The 12,019-nt window shown below is 42.5% G+C and overlaps 1 protein-coding gene across 1 annotated transcript in view; it reads right to left on the reverse strand.

Annotated features, from left to right (window-relative positions):
* The window catches only part of MRPS31 (mitochondrial ribosomal protein S31), a 39,311-nt gene extending 30,272 nt beyond the window's left edge, over nucleotides 1–9,039 (reverse strand). Inside the window, exons 1-2 of the mRNA XM_007117031.4 lie at nucleotides 8,830–9,039; nucleotides 5,023–5,307 (exon numbers count right to left, since the gene is read on the reverse strand). Coding sequence (XP_007117093.2) covers nucleotides 5,023–5,307; nucleotides 8,830–8,954 — 410 coding nt within the window. The 5' untranslated portion in view covers nucleotides 8,955–9,039. The remainder of the gene's footprint in view (nucleotides 1–5,022; nucleotides 5,308–8,829) is intronic.
* Nucleotides 9,040–12,019: the final 2,980 nt, after the last annotated feature.

The raw sequence follows: 12,019 nt of genomic DNA on the forward strand, positions 1-12,019 counted from the left end.
GGATATATATATATATATAAATATATATATATATATATATAAAAGGTATCAGTGTTATATAAATGTTACAATATTGCAAGTTAAAGTTAATGGATCCCTAATGAAGCACAATACTAACTCAGAGCAATAGATTAAGGTGGAGGAATGAGGGATCAGCCTCGAAAGTGATAAATTAGTGGATTTTTAAGTTAGATGCCATTTTATTTCAAAAACAATACAGATTGCAAGCAAATATAAAAGTGGTTAAACCTGTTTATACAAGCTTTAATTGTAATATCCTCAAATGGAAACAACCCAAAGGTCTATCATCAGAACAGATAAACAGTGATATATCCATGCAATGGAACAGAACTCTGCTCACTCCACAACATGTATGAAACTGAATGAAACAAGCTGGATTTAAAAAAGTATATATGGTATGATTCCACTTATACCAAGTTCTAGAAGAGGCCAAATTAAGGTGAAAAAATTCAGAACAGTGGCTGCCTCAGGACAAAAGGTTACTGATGGGGAAGGTGAAGATGGGAAATGCTCTGCATCTTGGAAAGTGTGTGGGTTACATGGGTACATCAATTTGCCAAAATCCTACAGCTAAGAATTGTACACTTTAATGTATGTAAATTTTACCTGGAAAAAAAAAAACATAAAATCATCACGTGGGAGATGGAAAGTGGGTGAAGGTATAGATGACAAGAATGGCAAGATTTGATAATTATCAAAACTTCATCATACGATTTTGTTTACTTTATGTTTTAAATTTTCCATAAGCTAAAAAAAAAGCTGTTCTTCAGTAAATTAGGGTTAGTTAGGAGAAAAATATGCCAGATATAAAAAGTTATTTACATTTTTTACATCGCTGAAAATTGCCATCTCAATGAGTGGGATCCAAATTACGGTTTTACTAAACCTGGCTTCTATCTTAGGAAATGATGTCTAACATGCAAATCAAAGTCCCCACATCCCTGAAGCTGGGCCTCCAAGAGGCTGGCAGAGCCTGGAAACGCTCAGGGAAGCTGAGAGTGAGGGCCGTAGGAAAATCAATGTTACTGGAAGCTGGAGGAAAGGGGACCTTAATGAACAGGTAGCTGAAATCAGAGCAGGTAGTTGCTTGGTTAGGAGAATGTTACTTAAAGGAGGAGCTAGAAACTATGGTTATCACTGCACCCACCGGGGGTCTTGTAAGGTTTCACAATACATGCAGGCTCACAAGACTACCAATGACATGCCTGGCCCGGACTACTCAGAAAGGTAAAGGGCAGAACCACAGCAGGCTGGCAGGGCAGCCTCAGGTGTCCCTCTCGGGGAGTCCCTGCAGCACTCGTGGGTGACACGTCACACAGCCATGCAGGAGTTAGGATAGGAGACCCCCATCGCGCAGGTGCAGGAGCTTAGTGCCCCACAGGAACCAGTATCTCGTAACAAGGCCACAGGCAGAAGTATCTGTGGTCCCTACAAGGGACATGCAGTTACAAGAGTAACTGCACTCAAGGAAGCCCTAAGTACGCTGAACCATACGATACCTATAGTTCGCCCAATCCAGATGCAATCAGTTATTCACGGGGTCAATTTTATCATAATGTTGCCTTCGATACAGCTGACAACTACAGTAATCAGGTTAAAGGCTGTGGCAGATAGTTTCATAAAACAGAGACAGCAGTGTTTCTGGTCCCACAAGCTCTTCCAAAACCTTGCTACAAGCCCATCTAGAGAGGCAGGTTCCCCTCCCCCTGAAACCAGGGGAGACTTTGTGACTGCCTCAATGAACAGAATGAGCGAGAAATGATGCCCTGTGACTTGTGAGGCTAGGCCACATAATGTGACACGACTTTTGTTGGGATCTGTCTTGAGACGTGTGTCCATGGACCCCAGCTCTCAGGTTGGGAAGAAGCCCAGGCCACTTGGAGAAGCCCTGGGTAAGTGCTCTGGCCAAGAGCCCCAAATATGGTCTCAGTCAATAGCCAGCGTCAAGCACTGGAATGTACCGTACGTGGGCAAGCTTTCAGAGAAATCCAGATGCCAGCTTGGAAGCTGCCCTTGCTGGCGCTGAGTGGAGCAGACACAACTATCCGCAGCTCTTTGCCCAAACTGCAGAGAGATGCTGCCACTAAGCCTTGGGATGGTTTGTTATGCAGCGATAGATAACTGCAACAGATTATGGAGCCTGGAGCCTGGGTGCTGCTGTAATAAAACAAAACCAAAAAAACCTAAAATGTATGGGAGAGTTGTGGGTACTGGCAGAGGGGGGAAACCGGAGAGATCCTGAGGCAAGTGTTAGAGAAAGCTTAGGGCCTCAAAGAGACTGTCAGAGCCTGGCGGCCGCGTGGTAACTATAGGAAAATCAACGTTACCGGAAGCTAGAGGAAAGGGGGCCTTTGCTTAGCGACATTATTGCTTGAAGTAATATGGCAAATGAGAGAGATGCTCAATGAATTGGACGACCTAGCAAGGAGCCTTCCAGACAGAATACTGAAGGTGCCTCCTGCATTCTTAGTGGCGGATGGTAAAATGTGAGAGGAGAGAGAAGAAAGAACTGTCCCACATAAAGCAGCCAAGACCTGCTGGGATCAAAAATAAAACATTTCTCATTCTTAGCCCCTCCAGGTAGCAAATGATGCTAAAATTTAGAAATGGCTTCTGTACAGTAATCAAATCCAGGGCAGCATTCGGAAAACGGTCTAAAGATAAAGCCATGGGCGTGACTGTAAAACCCTCTGTTAAGATCTTAGAAAGATTTAAGAAGGTGCCTTAGAGTGCCCTTCAGACAACAAGAATTCTAGGAAACTTAAAGGTGTGGTCCCAGGGCCTCTCACGGGGAGCTCAATGGAGACCAGGACCCTGGTTCCCAAACTGTGCCCTAAGGCACCCTGGAGTACCATAGGGAAATAGCAGCCACGTCTGTCAGTGACTGTGTGAACTACTAACTCAAGGTAGTTCACAGTTTTAACATTAGACTACTGCATTCCTTTCAATGCCACCATATCTTTGTGAAGATGGTTCTCCAGCAGTTGCTGTGATTAAAAAGCAAGAACCCTTTAAAAATCAATATGGAACAGGAATGAGAGTGGCGGTGTCCAGTCTGACTCCAAGGCTAGGTCATAAAACGATACAAATTCCTAGGGGCTCGTTTTCTCTTGGGACACTCACCCTTGGAACCCAGCCACCATGCAGTGCGGAAGCCCAGGCCACATATAGGTGGCTCTGTAACAGTCCTGGCTAAGGTGTCAGCTAACAGCCAGCATCAACTGTCAGACCCGAGTGAGCAAACCCACAGATGATTCCAGCTCACAAACTTCCAAGTCTTCCAGCTGAGGCCCCAGACATCACGGAGCAGAGGTAGCCTTCTCTACTGTACTCCGTCCAAACTGCTGACCCACAGAATCCGTGAGCATGAAAAAAGGCTGTTTTATGCTGCTGAATTTGGGGGCAATTGTTATGCATCCATGGTAACTGTATCAACATGGGGGAGGGTGTTCGACATATAATACAAATAAACGAGCTAAAAGCGGGCCATGCGCGGGGCTGCGGGGGGGGGCAATGATGACAGTACATCATGAATCAAAGACGATGACTAAACAAATTCTCTGCATCTGGGATTCCTAAAAAAAAAAAAAAAAAAAGCAGACTGGAGGGGGTGGGAATCATTAAAAGATACATTTTTAAATACTCAAAATAAATGTATCTCATTCACCAATCTTTTGATATAGGATCAAAGCCTCTTCTTTGAACAGGGGACCACTGATAGAAGTTCCAAGGTATCGATACATCTCTTATATGTATACTACACCCATAGTACATCCTCCAATATTGCCAATTTTGGTTTCTTTAAAGTGGAAACATGGAGCAAGAACTTAAAACGCTTACAAAGCAGTCTGAGTGCAGAATTTTCCTGGACTTTTATGCTTGTCTCATTCATGCCTAATTGGAAAGCAACTTTTAAAATTACCTTTACTGAGTCAATCAACTCATTTTAACCATTTCATTAATAGTTAATTAAATTGTATAATTATAATAAAAAGCAAAATAAATCATAAACAGGTCTGGAAGCTGGGAAAAAAACCTCACTCTTCATAAGTAATTATAAATGTGTGTCGGAGTATTACCTAATTACGTATGTATATATTTTTTATTTGTTTTATATTCTTTCTAAAAAGGAGGAGGAGAAGGTACTTAACATGGGCACTTCCTGTTTGAATTAGCTTACTCTCTACCACCCAATTATGCTTTCCAGTGGTAGTTTAGATACAATATGATACAATGTAGAAACCAAGCAGTTCTGTTAAAATGTTAAGTCATTCTGGGAATAGAAACCTATACTATCTGTTTATTCTGCTAAGAGAAGTCAGAGATGGGGATCTTAAAGCCACATTTCTTATTACTTGAACTGGCCATGTCACTGGTGTAATCATTATTTATATATCACTAAAACAAAATACTGCCATTTAAACTACAACACAATGCTAAAATATCACTGATTGCACTTAGAATCAGTAAAATATTATACTCTTTTGACAAGCACAAGTAATTACAATACTTTGAGGAAACCACGTAAGCTGAGAGCCCTGATAATTACTGGTCAAAGGAAGTAATATAAAACAGCTGTAATTAACATGTCAAAATTCTATCCTAGGTGGAATTTTTTTAATGCAGTTTCAAAGAAGTCCTTCAGAGACACAAAGCAACCCTCAAATCAGGATGTAAATAATTTGTTAATTAACAGCTTAAAGAAGCAATTAAATGCAGTTAGTAGGTGATGAATATGTAAGAGATGTGGAATCCTCAATTAGATCACTACTCTTTCCCTCTCTCTAGACTCCATACAGATATCCACTTATTTAAATATAGAACAATAACAGCATTTCTCATTTAATTATTAGTCTCCGTGTTTACAAACTAATATTTAGTCTTCATTAACTCTGTATCTCCAATGTACTCTAATTAAAAAAAATTTTTTTCTAAAAGAAAAAGACTGGAGTTTCAAAAATTACTTTCAAAGAAAAACATTCAAATTGCAATTCAATTTACCTCTTTTGTGGGGCATCTTCTGGAGCATTCTGAAGTCTGACAGTTGAAGGCTCCATACTTTTAAGTTGTCTTCTGTTGGGTGGCTTTGTTGTTTGTACATTTACTTTGCTTAATTCAACTTTCATTCCCTTAAGAATATTTACCAAGTCTTTTTTCGTATTCTCCTTTACACTGTGTTGGCTCTCTGTCTCCTTGGAAATCTCACGGGTTGGAACAGACTGCTCATCTTTCTTGCTATAGACCACGCTGTTAGTGCCAAAATATCTTTGGATATTATTTTTTGTCCTGAAAAGATTAAAGAAAAAAAAGAAAACAAAAGAACACTGCAAAATAATACAGGGCTCAAAACGCTGCTTCTATGTGTTTAAAATTTTTTCAATTAAACCCTTCCCTTTTGCTTATTACTGTTATCAGCAACTCTAAGGACAGCAATTTAACATTTATTGAACATATACTATGTGCCTAGTCTTGTGCAACATTTTATGTACATTTTCTCATACCCACATCAACTCCAAAAGGTAGGTATTATCCCCATTTTGCAGATAAGGAAACTGGAAACCAGAGGAGTAACTTAGCCAAGGTCATGTAGCTCAGAGCTAACTTAAGGCGTGAGACCCGCTGGTGAGCACAAATGTTACAGGTGCGCTGAGATACCACCTGGGCCTTGAAGTGGCTGGGCGAGGAGCAGGGCCTTCCATTTATCTCAAGGTGTGGTACAAATATCATTGTCTATGTTCCATGACATTAAAAAAGTTGCGAAACACTGACATGGTTAATAAATTTCAAGTATTATTCTCAAACCCCAAACTGACAGACTGCCAAGTCCTTGCTCTTAACATGATATAAGATCTCTATAAAAAGTCACAATTAAACAATATGAAAATAAAGAAATTTCTATCAGTGAAAAAAAGGTTACTTTCTTCAAACAAATTCCTGGGTGTGATTCTAATCTATTCAACTTTCTCATTGAGCTCCATGTCATTTAACTGATCACTATCTGTAAACTAAGCTAAACTGGAACAGAAAAAAAGAATATTCAGTGGCTAGAGTTGTCATTCTGCTTTCTTCTTTAGATTTATTTGTGAAAAAGAACAACACAAACAATCACATCTATTTCAAACTCATGCAAAAAAAAGATTTCCCAGTTCTAAGGAACCCAAATATCTAACTTTATTTTGCGGCATTAAGAACCTTTTGATAGTTAATGTTGAAGAACTTTAAAAACTAATGAATGTGTTAGTTTCAGTAAGAGGGTGTAAAGTACAAAAAGTCATTTATTAAATATAATGAACATCTCCTCTGTGCTGGGCACTATACTAGGCATTGATGATGCCTTAGTAATAAAAATTTCATGGTGCCTATTTCATGAAGCTAACAGGCTAGAGCACTGCTTCTCAAACTTTAATATGCATAATAACTACCTAGAGGACTTGCTGAAACACAGATTCTTTGGTTCCACCGAGGAATTCTGATTCAGTAGCTTTGGGGAGGAACGCAGAGTCTGCATTTCTAACAAGTCCCCAAGTAATGCTGATGCTGCCCATCTGAGTAGCTACGTTACACATGCCATTTAATCCTTATACTCTTACAGAACACGTTTTCTTATTCCCGTATTATAGAAGAAACTGCTGCTCAAAAAGGTTAAATTAGTGGTTCTTAACCTTTAGAGGTTATATGAATCACCTAGGGAGCTTATTTAAAACATGGATTCCTGAGATTCTCAGTTGGTAAGTTTGGAATCAGGCCCAAGGATCTGAATTTAATCAAGACCTCAGGTGATTCCGGTGCAACTGATCTCAAGAACCTGCATCAGACTCTGGGTTGAATAGTACCTCAAGTTCTCAAAGCTAGTAAGTGGTAGTGCCAGATGAGGGACCTTTTAACGAAAAGAGAAATGGCTATTTCCAAAAACGCTGAAACAAACTATTTGATCTGCTCATAAAAATGTCAGAGGCTAACACATCAGACACTTAAAAATCAGAATGAAAACCAACTGCTTAACCAGTATCCTTATAATCAGTACACAGGGGACTTCCCTGGTGGCGCAGTGGTTAACAATCCTCCTACCAATGCAGGGGACACAGGTTTGAGCCCTGGTCCTGGAAGATCCCACATGCCGCAGAGCAACTAAGCTCCTGCACCACAACTACTGAGCCTGCGCTCTAGAGCCTGTGTGCCACAACTACTGAGCCTGTGAGCCACAACTACTGAAGCCCACGCGCCTAGAGCCTGTGCTCCACAACAAGAGAAGCCATGGCAATGAGAAGTCTGTGCACCGCAACGAAGAGTAGCCCACGCTCGCCGCAACCAGAGAAAGCCTGCGTGTAGCAACAAAGCCATAAATAACGCAGCCATAAATAAATAAATAAATGTATTTTAAAAAAATCAGTACATGGACACATTATATTATTCAATATGTGGTACCACTGAATTTAGGAAAATGCTCTACTATTTTACACGTGAAAGTTAAATTAATACTAAAGGTATAACAGAAAGGTGGCAATCAGGAGAAAGAATCTCACATATAACCCGTACTTCAATGTTCCCTTCCAAGACTACTCTAGTACTACAGAAAGTAACCTGTATTTATAGCAGGAAAATCAGGTATAAGGAAGTAACTCCATAACACTAAAATAATAAAACTCTAGCCCTAACCTCCCACCTGGGCTTGTTTCCACTGACAGCATCTCATCAGCACTTCAAATGCAGCACATCCAAAACCACATTCAAGAGCTTGCCTCTCAGACTGACTTTCCATTTTTCACTCTTCTGTACTGAAGGGGCCTCTTACCATAAATAGCTATTTTTGTATTCTAAAAACTATGACATATTTTAAAAGCCTTCTCAAAGCTGCTCCTCATTCTTCTGTTAACATTAGTAGTACCCTAATCCTCCCAAGCAGCCAGCTGAAATCTTTGCTCTGACTGCCCTACCCTTACCTCATCATATATCACATCCTAGCAATTTCACCTGTGAATTCTTTTCCATCCAGCTACTTCTCCCCATCCCCACTGCTCCTAACCTGCTTCAGGGCTGTACTTAACCAAAAGGGCCCCCAACTGATCTGCATGGAATATATATGCAGGAGAATTAAGTTTTCATAATCACGAGAGTTCTCAGAGAATAAATACCAACACCAAGTATGCTGCAAATCTTTTTCTTGCCTGCCTAACTCCAACCCTTGGGCCCCCTTTAGATTTCATCAGCCTTCTTTTCCAGAAAGGATACTCTGAACCTCTCCTGCAATAGTCAGGCGTCTCGATTGGCTCACCCAGCAATGACCAGTTCAATGAATTCTGTGGCACTCTGCGCTACCTACACTATCTCAGCGACTACTCCACTATACTTGAATTGCCTGTGTGGTGGAACTCTACGCTCGGCGATGGCAGGGCTGTGTTACTCGGGGCTTAACTCCAGAGCTGGCACACGGTAAGCGTTTTCAATCATGAAGGTAAAAATGAAACCATCACAGTCTTGGGAGGCAAACAATTAAAAAAAATTAAAAAAACAAAACAACTTCGCTTTCTGGAACCTGGATAAAATGAAGGGAGAAGTGGCAAGAGAGATGAGGCACGGTATGTAGTAGAAAGAGCACAGGGCAGCGGACCAGGCCTGTCACCATGACCTTGGGCAAGTCATTTTATCTTTCTGGGATTTCCCTTTGTTCAGATTTAAAGCGACGGCTTCTAAGATCCCGCGGATCATAGCACGGACTCCAGGAAGGCGGAGAAAGAGAACTGAATGTGCAGGAGCGGGGACAAGGGTTGCCTGAAAACCTGCCGGGCCAACAGCGCTGCAACGCGGTACCTGACAGTTCCACGCGGAGAAGCGAGTAGCACGACGGCGGCCGCCGATACCTCTGGGCCTCCGGAGCACAAAGGGAGGCGGGAAAGGGGGCGAAGAGGGAGGAGAGCCGAGACCCTCGGAAACATCGCGGAGAAACAAACAGAACGGGGCACACAGGCGCGACGACGGGTCCTCTGACAAACACGCCCCCCCGCTCCCGCTTCCGTTCCCCAGCCCGACGCGCTCCTCCCGCTTCGTGTGCCGGCGGACAACAGGGGCTGCTAACTGTGTTCCGGGTTCGCCCGCGGCCGAGCCCGCTGTCTCCAGGCGACTCCTCCCCCCGCTCGGCGATTCTGGCCCCATCCCAGAGGTGGAGTCAACTGAGGTCAGCAAGGGGGTGGCGCTGGGGACGGGTCCCTGACCCGAGAGCTGCGAGTGGAGGGAGCGATCAACTGTGCAAAATACTGCTGATGGGGCCAGTACGATGAGGCGCAGAGCAGACCCTACTGTGCGGCGTTAGGGGGAGGGGATCCACAGCGTTAATCATATTCTCAAAATGATCCATGGCCACCAAGGAGGTTAAAAAACAAGATTAACATCGGACATGCTGTCTGATAAATTAGTATTTCTTTTCAGTCTCTGTTGTTGACGGAGAGTCAAAACATGAGACATATATGTTTCATTGATCTAAAATGACCTTAGAGATTTAAAAAAAAAAAAAAATGCAAGAGAAAGACCTGGCTTTCTCCTGCCCCGTATGAAGGCAGTGAACAGTGGCCCAGAAGAGATGAGGGATTCTCAGATCTGGAAGGGCATGAGCGTACACACCCGGGTGAAAAATGTTGGCTAGTAGGTCACATGGCAGCCTCTAGCTTAGAATTCCATACTGTCGGCTGAATATTAGCATCAACATTTTCCCTGCCACTTCAAAAAAGAATCAAGATTGGTGGAGAATTTTTTTTAAATAAATTTATTTATTTAATTAATTTATTTTTGGCTGCGTTGGGTCTTCATTGCTGCGCGCGGGCTTTCTCTAGTTAAGGTGAGCAGGCATTGCCGTGCTGGGGCTTCTCGTTGAGGTGGCTTCTCTTGTTGCAGAGCACGGGCTTCAGTAACTGTGGCTCTCAGGCTCTACAGCGCAGGCTCAGTAGTTGTGGCGCACGGGCTTAGTTGCTCCACGGCATGTGGGATCTTACCGGACCAGGGCTCAAACCCGTGTCCCCTGCCTTGGCAGGTGGATTCTTAACCACTGCATCACCAGAGAAGCCCTGGTGGGGAATTTTTTGTGATGCTGAAAACACAGCTTTACGTTGAACAGATCTCGCTAAGATCCACTAGCCCTGGCAGAACTTTTGTGACAATGCTAAACACAGTACACTCAGGAATGCTTTCCTTTTTTTTTTTCTTTTCTTTTTTTTTTCTGCCTACAAGAAATGCACTCTATTTGGGCGTGGGGGGATGTTTGTTTTTCCTCCAGTTTTGTTCAGATATAATTGACAACCAGCGCTGTGTAAGTTTAAGGTGTGCAGCATACATCATGAAATGATTACCACAACACGGATAATTAATAGAGTAGTTCTAACTGGCCACAAATTAAACCACAAGAGAACTTCGATTCCTTCTGAGAAAAATAAGAATAGATCTGTCCTTTGAAAAACGTAACTTGTGCAATTGTCCAGAGCAATCATTTATGAAAGTGACAAAAACGTAGCCTAAAAGAAAATGTTTTTCGTCCTCCTTCTCTTCTGGCGTTGATTCACCAGTCATTTTCTTCCCAGTGCCTCCTTGAAGTGCACTTTCTAGAGCAATGTGCCTTGGGCAAGGGGCAGCAAATCAACTGAAATAGGTCCTGACATACATCAGTGACTTTGTCCTAAATGTCTCATGAAATTCTACACTAACTGACTCGATAAGCCTGCCATGAAAATGAAAAAAAAAACAAAATCATTCTATATCCCAGTTATCGATTGCTACATAACAGACCACCCCAAAACTTAATTAAATGGCTTAAAACAACAATTTATTATCTCTCATGGGTCTCGGGTTGACTGGGCTCAGCTGGGTGGTTCCTGCTTGGGGTCTCTCATGTGGTTGCAGTCAGATGGCAGCTAGTCTGGACTGGATGTCCAACATGGGTTTTTCATTCACATATTTGATGGCTTAGCTGGAATGACTGGAAGAAACGGGCTGGCTGGGCAACTCTCTCTCTCTCTCTCTCTCTCCCTTTCCACGTGGCCTCTGAGAGATAGCAGAATATGCCAGCCCCAAATATGCCCCTTTGGTATAAAGATTATTTTGAGCTGTAAGCATTTTAGAAGAAGCAAACACAAAAAATCCTCTCTGCCTTCCCTCTGTTTGCCCAAAAGCAGGACATAAATTTGTAGAGATGTCCCCACCCTCCTCTACCAGGAAGAACAAAAATTAATCACCGAAAACAACTCTAGACGCTTGTCAGCCCAGAGATGACACTAAAGGAATCCACATAACCAACTTTACTCACTAACCTCTAACTTCTGTTAGTTCCCCCATATATTTGCCTTCTCACAATCTGCTGCCCTAGAAACTCAAAGTCTTTCGCTTTGGTTTCATCCGTCTCTAAAAATGTACTGCTTCTTTGTTAAGATGCTCTATAACCCTGAGTTACAACCACTCGTTTGAGTTACTCATCTCTGAGTGCTCCCATGTGTATGCATGATGCATGTGTTAATAAACTTCTATTTGTTTTTCTCTTGTTAACCTCTCTTTTGTCGGTCTAATTTACAGAGACCCAGCCAACGAACCTACAATGGGTAAATGGAAAAGGGATCCTTTTCCTTCCCTACACCTCTCTACATGGCTAGCTTGGGCTTCCTCACAGCATGGCACCTTAGGGTATTTGAATTTCTTACACGGAAGCTGGCTTGCCTTGCCGTGAGGGTTCCACAGACGCAGGCTAAAGCTGCACAGCTTTTTATGACCTAGCATTGGAAGTCACATAACATCACTTCTATGACATTCTATTGGTAAAAAAATGAGTCACAGGGCCAGCCCAGATTCTAAGGGAGGGAGCTACATTTCCCTTCAGATTCCAGGAGTAGGGACTCCCCTGGTGGTCCAGTGGTAAAGAATCCACCTTACAATGCAGGGGACTTGGGTTCGATCTCTGGTCAGTGAACTAAGATCCCACATGCCGTGGGGCCACAAGTACTGAGCTCGTGCACCTCACCTAGAG

This window comes from Physeter macrocephalus, chromosome 13 (assembly GCF_002837175.3).
Source record: "Physeter macrocephalus isolate SW-GA chromosome 13, ASM283717v5, whole genome shotgun sequence".
NCBI classification, from domain to species: Eukaryota; Metazoa; Chordata; class Mammalia; order Artiodactyla; family Physeteridae; genus Physeter; species Physeter macrocephalus.